This window comes from Eulemur rufifrons, chromosome 23, assembly GCF_041146395.1.
Source record: "Eulemur rufifrons isolate Redbay chromosome 23, OSU_ERuf_1, whole genome shotgun sequence".
NCBI lineage: Eukaryota > Metazoa > Chordata > Mammalia > Primates > Lemuridae > Eulemur > Eulemur rufifrons.
The window spans coordinates 22,714,240-22,738,354 of NC_091005.1; the positions used below are offsets into that span (position 1 = coordinate 22,714,240).

The window sequence follows — 24,115 nt, forward strand, 5'->3', positions numbered from 1 at the left end:
ACTTGTAAGTTGAATATAAGGCAGATGACAGCACAGCTGGGGTAATGAAAGGCACATGGTACTTGTGGCTGGGGACGAATGGGGAGAGACATGCACTGGGGGCTTCTGGAGAGGAAGCCCCACCCATCAGGAGGACGTCCTCATCGTCCCTAAAGTGTTGCCCTTTCTGTCTCCAACTCCGGTGTCACTTAGTGAAAATCCTTGATAGTTAAATGTTAGCAGCTAATCTACAAACTAAAGGCCATCTAACAGATATACTGGCCATATGGGGCCTGCCGGCCACCATAATTTGTAACCGCTCTGTTAGGGCATGTTTGCCCTTGGAACAAAGTCTGTAGCTGACGTTTGACTATCGAGGGAGACGCCAGTGTGGCCGACAATCTGTGTTCAGAACATTAGTATGGTACTACAGACAAACTTTCAAGGTCAAATTGATTATCCTCCAGCTTAGCAAAGCAGCAGCTCCCTAATTATGTCAGAAGGCAGGATTATCTCTGATCGTTTGAGCTAGGACTCTGGATAAAACATCAAAAGCAATATTTAAATAATACATGGTCACGAATCAAGGATTCATTGCATTTTCTCTTACTATAAAACCAAATTGTGGTGGCCCATTTTGCTCCATTAGTAGTAACTCATATGTGGTGTAACGTATCCCCCATTACAAAATGTTACTCTGGGGAAGAGAGGAGCTCTACTTTGTGTCATGGTGGTTCATACTCATAAAAGCCCTACAAAAATTCAGGCAAGTTCTTGACCCAAACAACCCAAAATTAGGAACTGACATACCCAGTCCTATACTGGAGTTGCTTCCATCATGAAAGCCAATTGTACCCATCTCTTCTGAATATCCAACTCTGTATTCAGTGATTTCATTAGTAGCTTGAAATTGACCATGATGGGAGTACTTACACCATAGAAACTGGCAAAAGTTATAAATCAAGGCCTTTCTTTCTTAGAGAGCTGATGGTTAAACACCAGGATTCCACTGGGTGCCCCACACTGCTAGCAGACCTCACTTCCTCTGTCTCTCTGTTGAAATCTGAGCCTACTCTGCATTCCACTAAGACATTATATCACCATCTTGTTTGCTACTCTAGAAATATAAAGCAAAAGAAAAAGTTGCATATTGAATTAAGTTACCTTCTAGTTCCTATCTTCTGAAAAATTCTTGCCTTTAGAAAATAAAATTGTTATCAAAGACAACAAGGAATTTTTTTTTAATGTCAGCTCATTATGGGGGCACAAAAGTTCAGGTTATATATATTGCCCATGCCCCCCATCTCCCTGAGTCTGAGCTTCAAGCGGAATTTTTTAATCAGTATAGCTCATCCTTGAGACAGCTGAGTCCTTTTTAGTAGTAACCAGTAGCTGTATAGAAGAGGGTGTTCAAGAACCAACACTATTTGTAGTTCTTCATGCTGGGCATCTTCTTTCATTTGCAATGAAAGAAGTACACAAGCAAAATCAACTAAGTTCGTGTTGTCCAGAACAGTGCTTTCTCTACCGACCTTACTCACCTCTCCCTGAGCACTGAGTTAATATGCCCTCCTTTTTGCTGTTTCTACTAGATTACTTACTCTGTTTTAAAACTTTTATTTGTGTTTTTAAAGGAGGTATTTGCATGTCAGTCTTTCCTGTTATGTTCTGTGTTGCTTGAAGACAGAGCTCTTGCCTTACTAATTTTTGTCTACTGTCTTGGCATTGACTCATAGTAGGCACTCAATAAATGTCACATCAGGGAATGAGTCCTTCAGAATATGATTAATGGGCATCTAAAGAGCAATGATTCCAATTCTTTTTGAGTCAGGCAAACAAACATTTGGGCAAATTTATATCTTAACTGCATATTAAGCAGTTAGATTTTAAAGAAAAGATGCATATTCTTACACGCTGTCCCAGGGGAAGATATGCAGCTTCCTGCTTAACACAAACAGTTCCTTGCCTTCAACACCAGTTTTTGCTTGGTTTCTTTTTTTTCCTCTGGAACTTTTCAGAGTGAGAACCTTTAGGAAAAAAAGAAAAAACAATTTAACAAGATAGACACTTAGTTCAATAGAAGAATTTTTTCTGGTGTGAAAAAATAAATTACAGAAAGGACTTTGCCTCTGAAAGATAATTAATAAAAACCTTCCCATGTGATGACAAATCTGACATCTTGTCTCATGTCTGGCAGAGAGGAAAGTGCTGAGAGTTACACAGTTGGAATAAAATGTTCCACTTCACAGCAAGGCCAAGTAGGATCTGATAATTATTTCTAAGCAAGAAAAGGTCATGGTCTAATTGTTAAATTGACACAACTTCAGGCCTTGGATATGTAACTATTCACCACCAGTGAGGTCCTCGTTTAGGCTTTCCTGATTTCATAGGTAAATTTTGTCAAGAATGTGGATAGTCACAGAAATGATTCCCTTTGGACATTGTGGACTGCAATTGTATTTATAGAACTGTTACTTTCCCTCATGGTTTGTGGTAGGCTGAATAATGGTCTCCTAACATGTTCACATCCTAATTCCCAGAATGTGTGAATGTTACCTAGATTACTCAGGTGAGCATGATGCAATCGCACCCGTCCTTATAAAAAGACGTAGGAAGATCCAGAGTTAGCAACAGAAGATGCCAGGATGGTGGAAGAAGAGAGAGAAAAACAGATGAGGGGATGCTGTGCTGCTGGCTTGAAAGACAGAGGAAGAAGGCCATGAGCTAAAGGATGCAGATAGCCTAGCTGGAAAGTGAAAGTAAACAGATTCTCCTGAAGGAGCACAGCCCCGTAGACCAATAGAGACTTTAGAACTTTAAGATAATAAAATTGTTTTTTAGCTACCAAAATCCTGGTACTTTTTACAGCAGTAGTGTGAAATAGTACATGGGACATGGTTTCCTAAAATCAGAGGCTCAGGTGAGGACTGGACACAGAGAGTTTTCTTTGGGAGATCCAGGAAGCAGCAGTGATGGGCAGGATGGTGAGGCAGGGGAGGAGGGAGAGAGCCAGTGCAATGAGGAATCACTGGGGGTCACTGCTGCGGACGGCCAGGGGTCGGTCCACCGGTACCTCGAGAGACACATGGAATGTCTCTCAGAGGTGTCCGTCTGGACAAAGGCAGGTTGGGGCATTTAACCAGCTGTCATTTCCTATGGATTGAGGGCTGTCCCAGGAGGATTAACTTCTCCTTATTTTCCTTCTCTGCTTGCTGTCACAGTAACCGAGCTCCTGCGGTCTAGGAGAAAGTCCCAAAGCAGAGTGTAAAGAGATTGAGGGCACTCCACGGGGCAAGCCTGAGCTCGGGAAATTGCTCATGGCAGCAGCAGCTCAGGGCAGACGCTCGCTGAGGTGATGGACTCAGCCACCAGGGCTGTCCTCCATTGGACTGATCCCTCAAAGTCCAGACCTGTTTGTTTGCTAGATCCCTGTCTGTTGTCTCTGTGCATTCAGGGTTTTGTGTGTAGACCACACAAGTTTCCCAGTGCCTGACACGTGGGAGGTATTCATTATTTGCCCTGTTGAACTTCCTGGGACTACTAAGGCTCTCTCAGAAGTACCTTATATCAGGGCTCCTTTGCTTGACTTAAGGGAAGCAGGTCTTATTTGGCATTTTGTACCTTTAATTGAATTCCCAAAATTTTATAAATAGGCACAAATACCACCAACTCTGGGCAGGCACAGCCTCTAGTTTCCACTAAGGGCCAACCAGCAAGCCTAGTCTTCCTCAGTGCATTAACTGAAATTCTTAAAAAATGGTATTTTTCCTTTTAAGTTTTCCAGTGGAGCCTAGTTGTTTAATCCTGGAATATTAATAATAAAGAGTTAATTCTATTTAAACAAAAATTGTGATTGCATTGACTAAGGAAATTAATGAAAAAATGAATACAATGACTCTGTCATAATACCAGATCAAAATGTCCCATAACTTGAACAATTACTAAAACAAACAGCGCTGTGATAAGTCAGCAGGCCTCAACATGGACTTGCTGAAGACTCAGATGATCATTAGCATTTTTTAACAATAAAGTATTTTTAATTAAGGTACACACACTGTTTTTTAAAGATATAATCCTATTGCACACTTAATAGACTACAGTATAGTGTAAAAATAACTTGTATATACACAGGGAAACCACAATATCAAAATATTCATCATGTGACCATGTGACTCACTTTATTATGATATTTGCTTTTTTTTTTTTTTTTGAAACAGAGTCTCGTTCTATTGCCCTAGGTAGAGTGCCGTGCCGTCATTGTAGCTCACAGCAACCTCAAACTCCTGGGCTCAAGCTATTCTCCTGCCTCAGCCTCCTGAGTAGCTGGGACTACAGGCACACACCATGACAACCAGCTAATTTTTCTATTTTTAGTGGAGCCAGGGTCTCGCTCTTTCTCAGGCTGGTCTCAAACTCCTGAGCTCAAGCAATACTCCCGCCTCTGTCTCCCAGAGTGTTAGGATTACAGGGGCGAGCCACTGTACCCAGCTGTGACATTTGCTTTATTGCAAGGTCTGGAATCGAACCTGGGTATCTCCGAAGTATGCCCGTACATGCAGCTTTCCTTTTAATAGTTTGAGGAGAAGATGCTGGTTAGCATTCCATTATAAATAATGTCTAGGATATTGGTTTCAAATAAAAGCAACAACAGAACTCACCAAAGTAAAAGTATTCTCCCTCTTTATTTCCCAAGAATCAGAAAATTATTTCTAAGTGTCTGTTACCTTAATGGCCAAGAAGGTGGCAGTGTTCTGTGTTCCAGGGGCTATAAAATGCCAGGAACATATTAAGGAGGTCAGACTCAGCAGGGGTGTGGATGACATGAGTTTATACTTACAGTGAGTACGTCCATATGTGTGTGTGTGTGTGTGTGTGTGTGTGTGTCTTGGAAGTATTACTTTTCTCCATGTTTTCCCTGTCGGCAGTGTGCCTTTGTAAATCCTTCTAGGACTCTAGGTTTTTGGTCCCTAGCAGGATAAAGAATCAATCAAAATACATTGCCATAACATTTTTATATCCTGCAAGTCAGAGATAGTATCCTTTCTTCCCTGCCAATCTAAGACACTCCAAACTGATTCCAATAGACCGACTTTGACAAGAGTAAACCTGAGGTATTTTGTTGCAAGGATAAAGGAACTGTCCATCCACACTAACAGCCAAAAGCAGAGTGAGTCAATGAAAGGAAAACAAGGAGGCAGGAGACATGAGTGAGTTCGTTTGGAAAATACCTTTTTAGAGCTGGCCTAAGAGAGGATGAAATCTGAAGTTGTTCACCGCTTGTTGAGATAATTATTTGTGGCAGGAAGTTTCTCTCTTTTTATTTATGGCTTCTTGAAAGAGAGTTGTGTTAAGCTTTTCTGTATTTCCAATATTGCTCACTGGCCTCTGGTATATATCTGTGATATCAGTGGTATTGAAGACCTTTTTGCTCTTGTTCCTTTTATGTTTAGTATATTGTCAGCTATGTTAGCTGCTGTGACAACCTTGAATCTCAGTGATTTTGCACAGAGTCATGTGAATGTTCCTTGCTGGGTGGCTCTCCAGGGACCTCTCCTCTATGCAGTGACTGACCACTCGGCTCTGTTGGAAGATTCCACCATCTTTGGAGTCCTTCCTTTCTATTGTCATGAACAGGAGAAAAGAGAATATAATGCAGGACATTTCAGGGGCCAGACCTAGAAGTGGAATATTCTTCCACCCTCATTCTATTGACCAGTGCTTAGTCCTGTGGCCAGAATTATTGCAGGAAGCCAGCAGCACAAGGTACAGGTCCCATTGTGACAAGTAGCCAAAGACTAATAGCAAGGTGCATTCTTAGCTCAAAGAGCCTATTTCCAAACACTGAAGCCTAGGTTGCCAACTCATAGGCCTAGAAGGGCAGGTGAGTGTTTAACTAAGCCAAGTGAACAGGAACAATAACATAGGGAGTGGTGCCGACAAGGACAGCTTGGAGAGGCACACTCTATATAACATGATAATTTAACTTCACGACAGACCGCTCTGGCTAGACTAACCACATCTGCTGGCCACATCCATCCCATATGCTGCCAGTTGGCAACCTGGGACTGGGAGAGAGAAAAGAATCCTTTCCCTGGAAGCAGACTCCAAAGTTGGCTATATTCTTGACTCAGTACCTGTCAGGATAAACATAAACCCTTTCTTTTTAATATAGAAAGTTCTGTGCTGCAGCAAAGAAAGGGAAGCTAAACGGGGAACGCAGGTATAAAGAGGATGATGTAAGGGTTTGCTCTCCGTGCATACATTTAGGGCAGTGGCGCTTGCGTGGAGGACAGATCTCTGAGCTGCCGCTTTGACGGATGCTTGGTGTCCTACAAAGATAGCACAACTCAGTCACAACAGGCGCTGATATTCTCACTGTGCAGCTGACCCGAGAGGCAAATGTCTCCCGGCCGTCTCTCTGACTCGGGTCCCTGCTGTTTCTCTTTGCATACTTCTGAGCACAGTCTATATACTGAGCAGTGTATAGTAGCAACAAAAGTAGTATTTTGGTGCTATTTGTCAATGTCTGCCCTGAGCCATATCAGTGAATCATGTATATGGGTTTAAACATAGTATATAAATAATAATAATAGCAAACATTTACTGAGCAATCACTACATACCAGCTACTACTTAAGGCTCTTCATAATAATTAACTCACTTAATCCTCACAATCTGTAAAATATCATTACTCCCATTTTACAGCTGAGCAAACTGAGACAGAGAAGGTCATATAGCTGGTAACTGGTAGAACCAGGATTCGTACTCAATGGCTCAGACCTGTACTTACAAGCATGGATTTCCTTAGCAGGCTGGTTGTAATTTTCAAATAATAGAAATCCTTTGATGATCATGAACTGATAATTGTTGGTGCTTTCACAGGTGTATTGGTTACCTATTGTTTATGAGGTGCTAGCTAATGCATAAATGGACAGAAGGACCTTATAGGAAGATTGTTATTGCCATGGCATTGAAGAGAAATTTGGAATGTTGCTCATAGCATGTATTCTGGAAAAGTTAAAGAGGGTTTGGGGTAAAGTGTGTCCAGGCAGTATCTTTGTACATGTAGTATCTGATAATGTTGGAGAAGGGCTTGCCAAGTTTTGGGGTAATGCCCAAGTACTAATCCTTACAACAATGGGGGGTACTACTTTATATCCCACCACCAAATTTAGTGTGATTGAAATTGAAGAGTGGACGGCCGGGCGCGGTGGCTCACGCCTGTAATCCTAGCACTCTGGGAGGTTGAGGCAGGTGGATTGTTTGAGCTCAGGAGTTCGAGACCAGCCTGAGCAAGAGCGAGACCCCATCTCTACTAAAAAATAGAAAGAAATTATCTGGCCAACTAAAAATATATATGGAAAAAATTAGCCGGGCATGGTGGTGCATGCCTGTAATGCCAGCTACTCGGGAGGCTGAGGCAGAAGGATTGCTTGAGCCGAGGAGTTTGAGGTTGCTGTGAGCTAGGCTGAAGCCATGGCACCCTAGCCTGGGCAACAGAGTGAGACTCTGTCTCAAAAACAAGAAATTGAAGAGTGGATATCAGTGACACAGATATTGCTAAGAAATCAAGGGGCAATAGCAGTAACTAGAACGTTCTACCACTACTAACCAGTAAGACATTCCACTTTTGGGAAGCCCTAAATTAGTCTGGAACCTTTTTTAAATGCAGTTTTTTAATTTCAGAGATGCATTCCATGAAACCCAGAGAGCCACAAAGGAATTCAAAATGAAGAGTGTGTTGGTTAAAAAGATAAGTCTATATTCCTCTCCACTTACCCAGCTAATTCTTACCATGGAGATGGTAGCAGAAATGTCCCTTCTGTGGATTTGCTTTCTTGATACCCCTAGATAAGGTTAGGCTACCCTATCCTCCAAACTTTACATGTTCCCAGAGACACCTACATTCTCCTTTCAAGTTAAATTTTAACTTTAATTAAATTATGATTTTTTAAATGCCTCTCTTGCTTTCTAGACCATAGTAGTATTTAACACTTGACTGCTTATCCTGTACAGCACTTTTCTAATTGTCCCTGGACAATGTCTAGCAAAGTCCTCACTGAATCCCAGGAGTTTAATAAGTATTTGTGAATCAGTGAATGAATATTGCATGAGGAGTGGAGTAAATGAATGAGTGACTTGACTAGTTCCTACCTCTCTAAGTCACACCTTGCCCAGGAGGGCACTGTGTACTTTTATGTTACAAATCATTTAACCTGAATTTTGACTGACAGATGGAGTGACTCAAGAATTTGTGAAGACAAAACTGTGCCTTTGGGAGTTCTCCCACCACTTCAACACTCCCTAAGGGTCAGCAGCTGGAAGAAAATTTATTTTTCTTGATAACTCCAGAGGACCCCTGAATAGACCCTGCCAAGTAATGAGGACAGAGCCTGAGCCGCAGATGAATAGAGATGGAGAACGCAACTCACGCAGAGCGTAGTGCTCCTCACTGACGGTGCTCTTTCTCGGTCCGCCCTGGATTTTTACATTCAGTCTCCTGGGAGAAATCTCCATCTCCCTTCGTACCAGTGGGATGCCTGGTTTACTGGTCTGGGTTTTGAGAGCAGAATTAGCCAATTAGAAGGTTACTGTATAATTGTAGGCACTGGGTGCTTGGAGGCGACCCTTGACCATTTGCTGCTTAACTAAATTAGTGTTGGCCAGTAATAGATTTTCTGCTTGCAAAATTGCCAGCACATTATTCTGAGACCTGAATCTGCATTCTGTGTGCATGCCGCTTGGGATGCCAGCGTTAGGATTGCTTCGGAAGTGATTTAACTAGAGCCTGTTCTCAAGACGAGGGCAAGTTTCACAAGCGGAACAGCACAGACACTGGACTGCAGCATTCTTCCCGCTTTGATTTGAGAGAGATGATGTCGGTCAGGGTGATGACTCCCCTGTTTCAATTTCTCTGATGGTGCTCAGGCTGGCCACACTGTGAACCTCCTGAGATTGATTCTTGCTCTCCTTCCTCAGGGTTCAGTGCATTTCAGAGGGCTGGTATTTAGAGAGAAGCCCTGGTTCCACAGCTTCCAACCTTTTGTACACTCCTTTGAGTTTGCTGGTGGAGAGGATAATGAATTTTCCTCAACTGCCCGTGTTCAGTGGTTTGGAGTGTGAGGTATGGTATTAAAGTCTGGTTTTCTAAAAACAGAGTTGAGGATTTGAGTGCAAGTAGTTTATTTGGATGTTGGAGGACTTGTATTCAGAAAAATACCAATGGGGGATGAGGAAATGACCCAAGGCAGAGAAGGCAGCTAATGAAGGGTGAGTTATCAAGCCAGACACCGTGCTGGACAACTGGAGCTGAACTGCAAGTAGAAACTAGGAGGCAGGACTCATGCCTCTGAGTCATCTCACCGGAACGGTGAGGGGTCTGGGGTATTTACACACCTATTCCCTGTGGTTGTTGGTCAAAGGCTGCTCCTGGGGTGATGGTCACTTCCAAACACTCTCTTCTGGCACCTTGCTTTCCACAAGTTTGAGAGTAATATCTCAGGGCAAAAACCACAAAGTCTTGCTCTCCGATGTGGAAGGTCTGAGAGGAATGATCAGAGCTCTGGCAGCATGCCAAATCAGAAGACACTTAAGCCTGGATTTGAATTCTGACTCCAACCATCCTAACTGTGATCTTGGATAAGCTTGTTAACCTCTCTAGAATTTCACATCTGTCCTCTGTGAAATATATCTTTTAATATATTAATAGTACATACTTAGTAGGGCTACTGTGATTCAGTGAGATTATGCATATGGTGGGTTCAGCACAGTGATGGCCATGTAATAAGGGCTCAGAAATGTTTGCTTTCATTCATTACATGTTACGGAGCATCTTCCCTGTGCCATGTGTGGCGGGTGCTCAGTAGGAACAAGTAGGGGAGAGGTGATCCCTATCTTCATGGGGCTCACGTCTTTGCCTACTAAATCTTAAGACCATTTCTTGTTTTTACTAAGTTACACCTTGCCCGGGAGGGTGTCACATACTTTTATGTTCCAAAGCATCGAACCTAATTTTTTGACCACTGGATGAATTGTCTTAAGAATTTGAGGGCCTTGGGAAACAATTGTAGATTTTAAATTTTCTAGTAGCCAAATTTATAAAAGGAACAAGAAACTGGTGAAATTAATTTTAATGTCACTTTTGTTTAGTTTGCCCCATATGTAAAATATTATCATCTCAACATGTAATTAATATACAATTATTAATTAGATATTTCAGATTCTTTTTCTTATTTCATCATCATCAAAATCTAATTTGTATTTTGTACCTACAACATCTCAGACAGCTACTTTTTTTTTTTTTTTTCTTTTGTTAGGCTGGTCAAGTGAAGTAGTGGGAATGGAGAAGGAACAAAGAAATCTGTAGACAGCTACATTTCAAGTGCTCAGGAGCCACCTGTGACTCATGGCCACCATATTGAGCCATGGTGAAGGTCTAATGGGCCGTGAATTCCTTTTAGAAGTAACTTCACATCAAAATAGTTCCATTTTCTTTTTCTTCCTCTTCATAGATGACAAGGCTTCTTTTCATGTATGAAGATGAAGTTGGTTTTAGCTTAGGCCCATAGGAAACCGACAGTTTCTGTAATAAAATTTCACACATGGAAACTATGGTGAGAATCTTAGCAGGTGTAAAAATCTGATGAAGTTATTTCTTTAACTGCAACTTAATGGAAACTGCAGCAGCTGTTCCCATTTGTGCGTTTTCCAAATCTCATTGCCAAAATGAATTGTTGGCAGCCACAGGAGAAGTATCAACTTACCTCTTCATTTGGGAAATGAAATTGAAACCTCAGCTCATTTCTAAAAGTCACAGATTTGGTGAAAGTTAGCAGGGCAAACACATCTACTGCTATTAAAATATTGATGGCTTTGGTTTTTCTTAGGTGCTGTTGCTAACATCTGCAGAAGATTTGGACTGCACTCCTGGATTTCAGCAGAAAGTGTTCCATATCAATCAGCCAGCTGAATTCATTGAGGACCAGTCAATTCTAAACTGTAAGCAGTGTCATTTGAAGATACTTTTGTCCTATTCTCACATTTGATTTTACTAGTGTCTAAGAATATGTCTCAGTATGTAGTATTTCCTAAACTAAGTGTTTCCTGATTATTTTTCTTATGTCACTGCTTGACCCTGGGTAGAAGCTCTTGAATTAGGACCTTGCCGGCTTTGAGGTTAATAGGGGTAATATCTCTTTTGGGGATCTTATCATAAGTGAACATTTCCAAACTGCTCCCAGAAAAGGAGGCTGTCAGCCTCCAATGTGAGTTCTACACTATTCAATGGAAATGAAATCCATTTTCCCTGGGCAGACCCCCAAGAGCAAAATCATTACTTTCGTGGAGATTTCTGTTCTACCTGTAGTTTCTCATACATAGCATTAGATCAAAATAATGGTGAGAACATGATATTGGCTTCTGGGAATTCTTAGACTTAGGAATCAAAAACACTTATTCTTAAGGCTAATAAGATGGTCTTCAGAATGATTCAAAACCTCTGCTGGTTATTCTGTGGATTAAACACAAACCCCCCCAAATTCCAATTGATTTCCTTAAAATATGCATCCTTCAGATCTGTGGTTATGATCTCTTTCTATTTTTAATGCCAATATTATATTATTTTATCTTTAAGAGGTCATAGGTTACATTGCTAAATGCATAACAAACACAGTTTTAGCACAGTAAAATTTAAAATTGATAATAGGAAAATAATCATTTACTTTTAGGCTCTCAAGCACCATTCCTTAACACTTGGGAATGAAGGATATGAAAACAGTGATCTAATTTGGTCAGATGCTCTAAGGTCTTTTTAAGGAAGGTGATTCCACATTTCCCTTCTGGTCTTGGGTTTGCCTTCCAGGCTAGCCATATTCCTTCATTTCTATGTATGTGGCTGTTTTGTTCAAAGAAAAGAAGAAAACAGCCTGCTTGATTGGATTATTCTGTGAAGCTGGGACACATTTTAAGAGTCGAAAGAAACACAATAATGAAGATGCACTGTTGAGCATCAAGGGAGCTGTCCAAGGTGAAGCCCATGCACATCTTGATGCAATTACGTCAATGAAATCATTTCAATAATTAGAGTCTGTAATGACAAGGTACAGGACTGGCACAATAAGTGAATTCCAATATGTGATTTTCTGTTAATTTGATCTGAGTATGACTCCTGGGTCAGGCCGTCAGGAACCTTCATTTGTCTTTTGATTTTTGTATTTATCAGAATCAATATATTTCAAGCAGAACTTGATTAGTGAGAACCATTTTTCTAGCTCTCCACTCTTCTCCTCTCTTCCTTGCTTCTTCTCTCTCTCTCTTTCTTTCTCCCTTTTCTTTTTTTCCAAGTGATTATCCCAAATGGCATCTATGTTAACATGCTTGGAAATGCGAAACCACCCTGAGTATGGAAATTAATAGAGTTGGTATGCAAAGCAGGCCCATAAATGTGATTGCTTCTGTAATCTTCACGACACCAAACAGCTTTTAATTCACTGCTGAGAAGCTGGAAACAATCATACTTTGGGGGATCTTTTTAATTTAAACTAGGCCATACTGTACATTCCAATATCACAGTTTTGTATGTGTCTGTGTATGTGTGTGTCTGTTTAATCCCCTAAGCAATTAAGTAGGTTATGGTTGTTGGTTCTGTGTAAGCTAGTAAATGCTAAATGGGACTGGGTTGATTATCAATGATAGCACATTCAGGAAAAGTCAGTGATACGGGAATTGAGGACATTTAAGATTTTATGCTTGTGTATGAGTTGTTGGGTCAGCAAAATTTGATTAGCCCCTCTTAGTAAAACTGTATGTCCATCTATATTTGTATAAATTACAAAGAACAGATTAGGTTAGGTACTTTTTTAAGTTTGTCTCAAAACAATGAACATAGGTTGTTATAAGTATAGACCTACAGGTAAGGTTAATTGTGCCTAAATGAAAAAGGAAGTTTTCGAATTGTTGAGAATGCCTATTGAATGTTGTTTTGGAAAAAGTGGATTTGCAAAAATATTATAGTAGTAGCAATGCTTTGCTCTATTCCACTTGCAAAAGGAAATAAAAAGCCCAAAATGTTGAATGGACTTTGCTACTTATCCAACAAATAGCCTAAGGTAGTCTCCCTCTCTCTTTCTCTCTCTCTCTCTCTTCTCCTCCCCCCTTCCCCTTCTCTCCCCTTCCCACCCTCCCTTCCTCCCTGCCTCCCTCTCCACCTCTCCCTCCCTTTTCTCTTATTCTCAGTTTCTTTTGTGCATTTCCTTATGGTTCAACACAAAACCCTTCTATCTCTGAAGAATGTGATTAAACAAGCAACTGATGTGGCTTGTGCATTCAGAATGAAGACCCTAATGACCCAAAGCTAACATCTGAATGAAAAATGAAAAGAATCAAACAGAACTAGAAAGTTTAAAAATTCTTAGGTACCAGAGGTCCAGGAAATGGTTAGGGATATTTTAGTGACCTATAAATATAAGTTGATGTTATCAGTAATAATCAAGGTTAAAAGAAACTAAGTTAGTAGCATTATGGCATTTACACTTTATATTTTTCCTTTATCTTTGCAATATTTAAGAGCTTTGGTTACCAGTCATTGTGAAGTTTTATGTTGCAGAAGGTATAAATGCAGCCTAATCAATCAGTTTACATCTACACTCTTCACCATTCTGTAAAGTTGTCTGAAAGTGTTGTCTCTTTACCTGACAGGTAGAGTATATCTGCTCATACTCTAGACTTGTATCCAACCAATTCTTTGTTCAGCTTTTAGCAGCTTATATGAAATGTTTATTCTATAGATGGCTTCCTGCTGTCTTTGTTCAGACAGTAATATTTCTTTTTATCCTTTTTCATTTTCCTCTTCAATTTTCAATGACTTATCTTTTTCTACTTTAACTGTTACTAATGGTCACCTTCACTCCTTTTATTTCCCTAATATTTTATTCACTGTTCACTCCGATACATCTTCCTCTCAGTTGTTCTAAAGCCTTTTATTTTCTTCACATCCAAATAACTCTTTATTCTACTCTCCTTTCCACTAACTAGACTTGCTTTCGACTTTAAAGGGCCATTTTTCAACAAGCTGCTAGGATCAAAACATAGCATTCCACTATTTCTTCTAATGTAACCAGGGGCGTGCTTTCGTTTTATCTTTCGCAGCATGATACAAAGCCCCCAACTCATGCTAACTTGGGCAAAACTTTCTTGGCTTCATCTCACTCTTGAAAGTTTAGCTGGGAAGATGTGGTTATTCCCATTTTTTCAATGAGAAATATAATAAAAAAGGAGAAGACAGCTTTAGAAGACAGCAACTCTACTTGCAGATGGTGACTTGGGGGAAGAAAAAAAAGGCAGCAATTCAGAAAGAAGACATCCCTTCAAGGTCTCTGCACTCGGGGAGGACTCTGTAAAGGGTTTGTGGGAGGGGTTCTCTAGAGGCCTGGCACTCAGAACTCCCTCAGATTGCCTGGTGTAGTACCTCTTGCTTCTCCTGAAACATGAAAATCATGTGATTCTGGTAGCTGCCTTCATGGTACCACTGCAGTTGGACAGCAACCCTGGTTACAGCCTGTCAGCTGATACCCAGAATAGAAGACCCCTCAGGCTTAGAAGAATAGCGGGCCTGGATAACTGACCAGCCACCCAGCTGGGGTGGGAAAATGCCAAGTGACGAACCCTGACTATATTATGTTCTGCAAATTCTAAAACAGAATATTCTACTCTGCCCCCATCAGCTCAGATAGACCTTCCTGGCATATGGAAGGATCTGTAGTCTTTGGGTTCACTAAGGGAAAACATACTCATGCCCTTTTAGCCTGTATCAGTGGAGGATGTGTCCAGCCTCCAGTGTCCATAAAGAAGACCCCATCATCCACCCAGCCACTATTAGGACTACACTTTTCTTTCCCTTTGCTCATTCTTTATGGGACACTCCTCTTGGGCCACACACACACAAACACAGATACACAGAGACAAATTGCCACACCTAAGTTTACCTACAATATAACCTGTGTAATCATACTTTTCATAAAGAACCTGCATTAAACAGGCTAGGCTATGCTGCAGTATCACACAACCCTAGTGACCTAACACAGTAAAGGTTTATTTCTCACTCAGATCATGCAGATGTAGGTCAAGCTGCTCTCTCGGGGAACTCTTCTCCAAGTGTCTGCCCTACATTTGGGAATCTGAGGACCCAGGCTACTGCCAGCTTGGTCCTGCCATCTTGTGGCTTCCGGCATCCTCTGTCATTGAACTGGTAGACAGGGGGACAAGAAAGAATATGGGGAATGTACCCCAGATGCTTAACTACCTCAGCTCAAAAGTATTATTTCTGCTCACATTCTGTTAGCAGCAGATCTAGTCATGTAGCCAATCTAACTGCAAGAGGGGCTGGGGAAATGTAGAGGAACACACAGATATTGGTGCCTGATCACAATCTCGATGCAGATCATAACAAAATGATGTTGCCCACATAAAAAGGAGACTCCTAGAAGAGATAAAAATAGACCACGATGGAGGTAGCTGTCTCAAAGTAACCAGGGCCCATGTAGAATGAAGTTGGTCAGTTTAAGCAGTTTAAGTTGCACACCTGTGACTGCGTCCTGCTTTTCTTAGTAAAGGATGTTTCCCACTGAGCAAAGTTAGCTTCTTTTCTGCTTCCTCTTGGAAACACCCAGGGGAGGAACCTCCTCTTCTGATGGTTCTAATAAATGTGGGCTCGGTTGCTTCCTTCTAATGATTATAATATTGTGGTTAAGATCACACAGTTTTAAACTCAGATCGAGTAGTGTTCAAACACCCACACAGTCATATGTTAGCTGTGTGATCATGAGTGAGTTATCTGAATCCTCCGAGTTTGAATTGTCGAGTCTCTGTAAGGATAATGGCAGACCCTACTTCTAGAGCTGATGCATCAACTGAGGGAAAACATGCTTACAACGTAGTCATGAATAAATGGAAGCTGCTCTCATTACTACCATCATCATTGCCATCATTGTTGTTGTTATTGTCATTATGTTCATTTATAGACCTTGGATCCAGTTTCCTTATAATGGCCATCTGAACCTAGCTTTAAAGAAAATGAATCATGTTGGCCAGGAAAAATCTGAAGAGATGAACAAGCATCTAAAGCAGCAATTCTAGAACATTTGAAATTCATGGCCCTGTAGAACATTTTTTTAAAATCTTGGATTGATAAGAGCATATTTTTAAAAAAATTTTGCTAAGCCTGGATATAAAAAAAAAAATAAGTAAATGAAGGAGAGAAGAAAAATACTGTTTACTTTGCCCAGAGTTTTCTTTTAAAAGGTCACTTGGCATCAAAAAACAAACAAAAAAAGAGTAAAGACCAATTACAGAAGAAAAGGTAGTTCTTTGAATAAGTTTTGCTTTGTGAAAATGCAACAAATACCTCATTTTGGTGAAAGCCACTGATCTAAGGCATTAGGTTGATGTTACTCTTGTAGCTCTTGACTTGTTTAATATTCTTCTGAAATTTCAATATGTTAATTTTTCTGGAGAAGCATAGATAATTCTTAGGAGACTTTCTCATGAAGGGCTGTATGCCAATGCTGAAAGAAGAGAGCATTTTTAGAAAAATATGACAAGTGTGCACACAATCAGGAGCAGATGTTTGCATGCAAGGTTCCACCAGTGCCAAACAGTGCAGCATCCTTGGCCTTGATAACTGACATTTGCTCTGTGCTCGCTAAGTGTTGAGGGCCCCCTGGAACCTCACAATAGCCCTTAGGAGAAAGATATTCTCATGTGCCCATTACATAGGTGGGGACACCTAAGGCTGAGCTAGGTGAAGCAGTGTACCCAAGGTCCTATTGCTTATTATTGTGGCACCAAGATTTGGACCTGAGATTCCAGGACCCTGGCTTTTATCCAGAGTTCTCTGATCTAGTATCTCTTAGTTTTTCTTGATATTGGTGGTAATATATCAAGGTAATTTGCCACTTAATTTTCCCATCGCTCTTACCAACCTGAATGACACAGAGAGAGAACTTCTGCTGCATATCTATTGCTGTTCATAGCCAAATTCATCCTTTCTCTGTACTGTAGAAAAATCAGTTCTTTTTCCTTGTTTTGGGTAGACCCAGGGCCAGATTGTCCATGACCCTTGCTTCTGGCTTTCTGCCCTTCCCATGAATTCCTTTCACCAAGACATTGCTCAGTTATGCCACCATGACACTGACCTTGGTTAGCAGTCAGGTTCTCCATGGAGCGCATGGAATCGCATTAATCATATTTGTACTTAACATACATGAGTCATGGCTTTTGAGGGTGTTTTTAATTGACTGTAAATCAAACAGGGAACTTGAAAAATGAAAGCAATTAATGAAAAAGCAATATGAGAGGTGTTTTGCATCCTAACGCAGGAAATACATTGCCAGTGAATTAAATGTCAAAACAAAGGCCCTTTTGACCCTGCTGAAAAGATTTCATTTGGATGGTAATAAATGGATGAACTCTTCAACCTGGCAGGTAGAGAAATGCCTGTTGGCTGAGTTCAGGCTTACTTGGCTGTTGCCTGTCCCTGTTCTCTATCTTGAGAACTTTCTAGGTCCTTTTGCTTTCATTTTGTGTGTGTGTGTGTGTGTGTGTGTGTGATTTTTAAAAATGACAATGATAATTTCCTTTCCATTTTCTGGTCATCCTTCATATTACTATCTTGTATTTACTTTCAGGTTGGGAGATTGATTAGCTGATTAGTGAAATTATTTAATGTCACCTGGATGGCAGTCTGGGTAGAGCTGAATAAGGTTGGGGTTTCAAGCAGTGTGTTTGTTTTGAGCTGTTGTGATATGCCAAGGAAAATTACTCTGGTGTCATCCAGTTCACTCTACCATTATGAAGTTGATTATACTTTGGGTCAGAATGTGAACTCCTGTTTACATTAATAAGACTTTTTTCTATATTTACACAGAGCTCTGTAGAAATGTAATGTTTTGGCCGGGCGCGGTGGCTCACACCTGTAATCCTAGCACTCTGGGAGGCCGAGGCGGGTGGATCGCTCGAGGTCAGGAGTTCGAGACCAGCCTGAGCAAGAGTGAGACCCCGTCTCTACTAAAAATAGAAAGAAATTATATGGACAACTAAAATATATATATATACAAAAAATTAGCCGGGCATGGTGGCGCATGTCTGTAGTCCCAGCTACTCGGGAGGCTGAGGCAGTAGGATCGCTTAAGCCCAGGAGTTTGAGGTTGCTGTGAGCTGGGCTGACGCCACGGCACTCACTCTAGCCCGGGCAACAGAGTGAGACTCTGTCTCAAAAAAAAAAAAAAAAAAAAAAAAGAAATGTAATGTTTTTACAAGTTTGCCCTTCCCTACCACCAACATATTTATAATAATGTCATAAGCAGTCAATTAATATTTATTAGGAACCTCATAAATGCATTATACTAACTACCTCATAAATGTGAAGTGATATAATAAAATGATTGTAGGATAGGAAATGAACACATCTACACATCAGGGAGAGATATAATAAAATGGTTAGGGATCCTTTCATTGGATTCGGATCCTAACTTGTGCTTTGAAGAATGAGAAACTCAAGAAGTAACAGAGTGACAGGGCTTTACCAGATGAGGAAACATGAAGGCAGGTGGAGCTCTCCTGGCATAAATTTTCTTATCAGTAGAATGAAAGAAATAGACTAGGAGTATCACACAGTCAGCCCGTGGGCTAAATTTGCCCGACAAATATGTCCTGTTTGACTGCTCAGGGTGGGAATCTGAGGTGTTTAACAAAAGGAATTTGTCATTAACATTGAGAATTTTACTTTAGAAATTTCCAATATCTCAGCAGTCTTGGCCCTCCAGAATATAGGTCTCAGAGGAAGGCTGCCTTGGTTCAAATCCAAGGTCAGCCCTTTATCAGCCAAGGAACTTAGGCTAGTTGAGAAAAAAACAACACAAAACTGTTTTCCAAGTGTTCCAGTGAATATCTCATGACTAACTCTCCTTGAGCCAGCTTGGATCATGCGCCTATCCCTAAAACAGTCATGGTGCCCAAGAAGACTGTTAGCCACTGTGGGGAGGTGGAGGTACTGTTCCCTAAAGGAAGCAAATGATGCTGTGCTGGAGAAAGCAAGAGTCCACCGTGAGGGTGTTGTGCTCTATTGCTAAGGTCCCTTTCAGTACAAATATCCTATGACTGCAGGCTCTGCTCCATGCATGACAATTTTTAGAACCCAGCACACACGCAAATGGCAATGCCTTTTAGATGGCAGAGGACAAGGACAGCCATCATGCCAGGTTTCTCACTGGTGATGCTGGTGAGCAGATTGCTTAATTAAGACTGTCAAATTCTAAGCGTTGCCATATGGCCTCACTCTTCAACCTGTTGAGTGTCTTCACTCACATGGATCTGGAGCTGGTACAAATCTTTTTTATTTCTGTTTTTCTTCAAGGGATTAAGAATGTAGGAACATACAGATATTACAGGGCATCTCCTAATTTAAGGTATTAGAACGACATGAATTGGGTTGTAAGACATCAAAATATTAATATAAATTGGGAAAGATTAAGCATGGCTTTAAATAGTTTGAGAAGGCAGAAGTTCTTACTATTCTGTAATAGATCAAATCTATGCACATTCCAATAATTGTGGTGCTGAGCCTCTGCTCTGTCCTTTTCACTGTAATTTTCATGAAAATTTTTGTTGGCTTGAGAGCAAATGGGCAAGAGGTGCAAACACTTGCCAGTTGAAACATCCCCAAGCATTTTTGTAATTGACCAAATTCATATTCTCCTTCTGAAGACAGAAAGAGAGGATAGGAAAGGAAAAGACATATATTGTGTTTTTTTCCTTTTAATAATTACTTATAATTATTAAACTATAAATTAAATTAAATAATTAAAATACTTAGCCAATTATTCAAGAAACATTGAGTGGTCACCTACTTTGTGCCAGACCCTGTGCTAAGTACAAGGGATGAAGCTTTGAACCAGATCAAAACACGTTTCTCCTGTGCTGGCACTTTCATTCTAGCGCAGAGAGAAAGAGACAGGCATGCTATAACAGAATAAACACCTAAGAACACAGGAAAATGGTCCATGACAAGATGATGATAAGTACTGTGAGGGAAATTAGACAAGGTCATGTGTTAGAGATTTCTGCATGGCTGCTGTAGGATGGGTGGTCAAAGAAGTTTTCTCTGAGAGGTTGAGACCTGAACTATGAGAAGGAACTAGCCAGGTAGAGATCAGGTGGGTCTACATTTGGGCAGAGGGACCAGCTCATGCAAAAGCCCTAAGATGGGAACATGTTTTTTCAGTTTGAGATACTGTGATTCAGGAAGGGGGCTACCACTTTATCATCTCAATCATCTCAACAGCCCTGTAAAACAGGATTATAAACCCTACTTTAAAAACGAGGGTTTAAGGGTTGATGACAGAGTAAAGATCTCACAAGACGTGCCAAGGGTGGACAAAGAGCTATGATCTGATTCCACAGCTCATGGTCTTTCCACGTGGAAGGCTGTGGCTGGTGTTGGAGTTTCTCCCCATAGGGAAGTGCTGCTGTGTTTCCCTCTGAGAGCAGACTTGGGTGTCCTTGGCAGCTTCACAGGGCTGTTGGTGTGGGCTCCCAAACCGTATTGCTCATCTCTGTCATGCAGAATGGGAGGTGTTTCCAGTCCCTCAGGCTTTGAGCTCCTCATTTTCATCTGTGAAATGGAGGTAGTATTGCAAGGATTAAGCAAAATAGCACATGCAAAGGGATTAGAACAGTGCCTGTCACAAGCTAACGCTATATAAAAGTTGATTGATTTTATTATTTAAAAGGCCAGGGTGGAGAATTTCTGCAGATGATGTTGTTTGAATGGGCAGTGCTGGTGTTTATCAAAGATGACACACAGAATTTCTCCTGCACATTGTCTTCCTGCTTCCTCTGACACTCCCATTTTGGCATTTTCATGTCTTAAGTGGACTTGCTCTGTCTCCTTCACCATCACTGCTTCTCCGTCATGCTTGGTCTCTTTGGGCTAAATGTTAAAAACATGCTTCCTGAAAAAAACTGAGAAATGATTGCTCCCAATTTTAGGTCCAGATGAGTTCTGAACTTCAGAAAGGTAATAAGCTGCGGGTGCTGTATATTACACAACTCCACCAGGGGGGTCTGGGGCAGCGCCCTGTAACAAACAGATTGATATTTCAGTAGTAAAACATCTGACTATTTACCCTAAGCAGGATAAATGAAGACCACAAATAACGTCACGTCAGTTCAGGTTGGATTTTGCTGCCAAATGAGTTATGAAAACACTTTTGGTATGCTGAGCTTCTTGGACTTCAGAATTGCAGACTGCACTCTTTAGAACATTCCCTTGAAAAGTCGCAGACCTCAATCTTGTCAAGACATTCGGTTGGCCTCTTCACATCCTGGCCACTTCTGGGGGGAGAAGAGTGTAGTGGCTCAGCCTCCCCCTCCAAGCACTCTCTCTACTACTGGTGAGCAACTTGGTAAATGACGTCTTGGCAGGCCACCCCTGAAAACTGGCCAACTGCTGCACCAGCCTATTTCTTTTCCACTTGAAGCAAAATAGTTGTCAGCCATCCAGGTTCCTCTTAACTGTGCGTGTCAGCTGATTCTGAAGACCTCCCAGAGGATCTATTTTTAGCTAAAACTGGTTTTAATTTTCATATGTATATATTAAATTCCACGGAGGAAGGGGGATTCCAAATGAGGAAACATTGATTCTGAGTAACATGAAAGAAATAATTAGTGCTTAAAAAAACATTTCAAAATATGAGTCAAAACCTCCAAGGAATATGGTTAGCACTGCATTTTTCAGTGGAAGGAAGTTTGTCAAATTACAAATAGAGAGTCAGAGTAAGTGGAGATAAATAATGCTAAGGGACTCAGCATCAAATTCTAGGTACTAAAGAGGAGAAAGAGACTAAGGATAGGGAGGGCTGAAATGAGGGAGCAGCTAGGCTTGTCAGATTCATGTTCATGGGGATATGTAGCCAGGTGGCAAATCTCACTGTTCAAAGGGGCGTGGAGGGCATGGGCCAGGCCCAGGCCCTTGTCCCTACTCAAAAGGGAGAGAGAAGCAATAGCTCTCTGGTAATGGCACGGAGTCCTGTGCATGACAGCTTTCATTATACTCCCAGGGTTTTGCTCCTTTGGGGGTAAGACCAAGACAGTTCTATAATAGAATGAGTAAGGCCCAAGCTGAAAGTGTACGTGAAGGTGTTTTTTTTTTTTTTTTTTTTGATAATGTCATAAGTTGCCCACTTTGCTTTTGGGATAACTCAGATCAAGTCAAACTTTTTGTTCTCATCATGCACAGTTTTGATCAGGTATGTTTTAGTGATATGTATAGCCTATTTCTGTCCCTAAGGAGAGGTTGGACTGTTCTCTGTTAGAAAGTACTTTGCCAACTACAGTTACAATTTGGTGACTTACTTAGAGTTCTGACAAACCCTGACTAACTTAAGACTTTAAAGAAAGGTATTTAATTAAAATAGAAGGAAATTGTGTAGTCACAAGTTCATGCAAAGACTTAAATGGCAAAGCCCCAGAAAGGACAGAAACTAGAGATGCTCCAAGGGTTTGAGCAGTGGGAAGTGACAGATTTAGGACAGTGCTTTTCAAACTTTTATAGTGAAGCACTATATTTGTTTCATTTTGTTTTTCTTTAAAGTATCACAGACTGATACTTTTATTAAAAAAAAAGTCAAATATAATTTATAATTTTCAAAAAGTTAAAAACATGACTCATATACAAATATAAAGTGAACACATCAAAGATTTTATTCATCTCAGCATTTAAAAAGGAAACTAATAAAATCATAAGTATTATTCAAAGAACATTCGAGGGGCTAGATATTTGTGAGCAATTTAATAATAAAGGAGTGGTAGAATAAGTTTGCTTGGTTACATATAAAATTGGTCAATGCCGTACAAGACAAATAACTAACCTCTGGGGTTACCTTTTCTACTGAATATTACTTGCATTTCTACTAGACAGAAATCTATAAATTAACATGTAATTTTATTGAGTCTGCAACCTTTAATGTGTAGTAAGCAGTAAGGTGAACACATTACATTTCTTGAGGGTAATTAAATGATCCTGAATGGATGTGTTACTGTCTATATATGACACTGAAAGAATATGACACCCCCATTTTCTTTTATTTTCAAGTTTTAAACATTTTTTCTTAACACTATAATAAAAATTAATTATTTAAAAAATTAAAAAAAGACATAAAATATAAACTTTTGAAAAGATAGATTTACTAGGTATGATATTACTCCATCACATTGTTTTCAATTTGTGTACTTATGTTGTCATGGGCCCTTTCACAACAGGTTGGGCATTGGTGTGTGGACCACACTTTTGGTCTTAGGATGCCTTTATAGGAGTAGCTCAGTTCCAAATACCTTCCCGTTCAGGGTGGTATTCAAACTCATGGTAGAGAAGCTGATTGATCTGGCATTGGGTCAAGAGTCCACTCTGTTGTCTGGAAGATAGGTCTAGTAATTGGAAGTTCATTTCTTAAACAAGCAAAAATCAGAGGCATCCACACAGTTACTGAGTTCTGAGAGCTGGCCCAAGCAGGCTGAGGACCGGGCTGTGCTGAGTTCTGGCCATGGGGGAAATGTGCCTATAAGCCACGCTCAAGCATCGTGTAGGCTCCCACGTTTCAAACATGTGCCCAGACTGCTCATATATTGCATAGTAAGCACAACTTCCCAAAATATCACTGGAAAACTAGTGCTAACAACACATGTATTAGAACTCACTTCCATAAGGGAGAACGCTATCTTAACAGAAGCTTAGCAGGTAGGTTTTCAGAAGGTGGAAGTCAGATGGATATTCATAGGGTTTGTGCGGAAGGAGTAGGCCAAGTAATTTAAGGTAGCAAATCGATTGGCATTGGATAAAGTTCATGACATACCGATTTAGGATTGTTAGACACAGCAAGATGAGGATAATGAAATAAGTCTGATAAGTAGGTTATTTTTTGATAAATGAGCTGTTTATCTAGGTGAGCAGACTATTGTCCCAGATAAATTGATCTGCATGAATTTTCTGAAACAAGCAATTGAATTTTTATAGAATCTTACCTTTCTTTGGCAAAGATTTCTTTGGAAAAACAATTAAGTCAAGTTGACAGAGGTGGTCTCAGTTT

The 24,115-nt window shown here is 40.5% G+C and overlaps 1 protein-coding gene across 3 annotated transcripts in view; it reads left to right on the forward strand.

Annotated features, from left to right (window-relative positions):
- CDH13 (cadherin 13) overlaps positions 1 to 24,115 on the forward strand; it is a 986,514-nt gene that overhangs the window by 193,538 nt on the left and 768,861 nt on the right. For all 3 annotated transcript variants that reach the window (XM_069497960.1, XM_069497958.1, XM_069497959.1), the window contains one exon: positions 10,865 to 10,976. In XM_069497960.1, the coding sequence (XP_069354061.1) occupies positions 10,865 to 10,976 (112 nt within the window). The remainder of the gene's footprint in view (positions 1 to 10,864; positions 10,977 to 24,115) is intronic.